Genomic DNA, 358 nt, shown 5'->3' with positions numbered 1-358 from the left:
ATGACTACTTCCAGAAGTTGTCGCACTATTATATCCATCTCCTCCCCCTCTGACTCTTTTATGATCTCCTGCCGTACTATGATAATGTTGATCATTTAGCATACTTCCTCCCCCTCCTTCATGTAACAATGATGTTCTGTCTCTCAGATCTCCATGGGGACCTCCTCCTCTATCATCTCTTCGGACTGCTGAAGGAGGTGGTGGCGACGAATGTCTTCCTCCTCTTCCATCTGTATTATAGTAATACATTCCACTTCCTGTGTGTGTCCCTGTTCTTCCGCTTCCTGCCCCTCCACCATATCCTGATGAAGATGATGGCACACGTGAGGATGAGACAGAAGATACACCCCCTCCCCCT

At 47.8% G+C, this 358-nt stretch overlaps 1 protein-coding gene across 1 annotated transcript; it reads right to left on the bottom strand.

Annotated features, from left to right (window-relative positions):
* Positions 1-12: 12 nt before the first annotated feature.
* On the bottom strand, positions 13-357 carry CSUI_010986 (uncharacterized protein; the record flags this gene model as incomplete). The annotated part of the gene is made up of 1 exon (XM_068071087.1): positions 13-357. A coding segment is annotated over exon 1 (237 nt), but the record flags the coding sequence as incomplete, so codon positions are not given.
* Position 358: the final 1 nt, after the last annotated feature.

Source organism: Cystoisospora suis (genome assembly GCF_002600585.1).
Source record: "Cystoisospora suis strain Wien I chromosome Unknown contig_9157, whole genome shotgun sequence".
In the NCBI taxonomy this organism is placed as follows: Eukaryota; Apicomplexa; class Conoidasida; order Eucoccidiorida; family Sarcocystidae; genus Cystoisospora; species Cystoisospora suis.
Note: the sequence above shows the minus strand (reverse complement) of the source record. Positions and strands in the feature narration are given on the sequence as shown.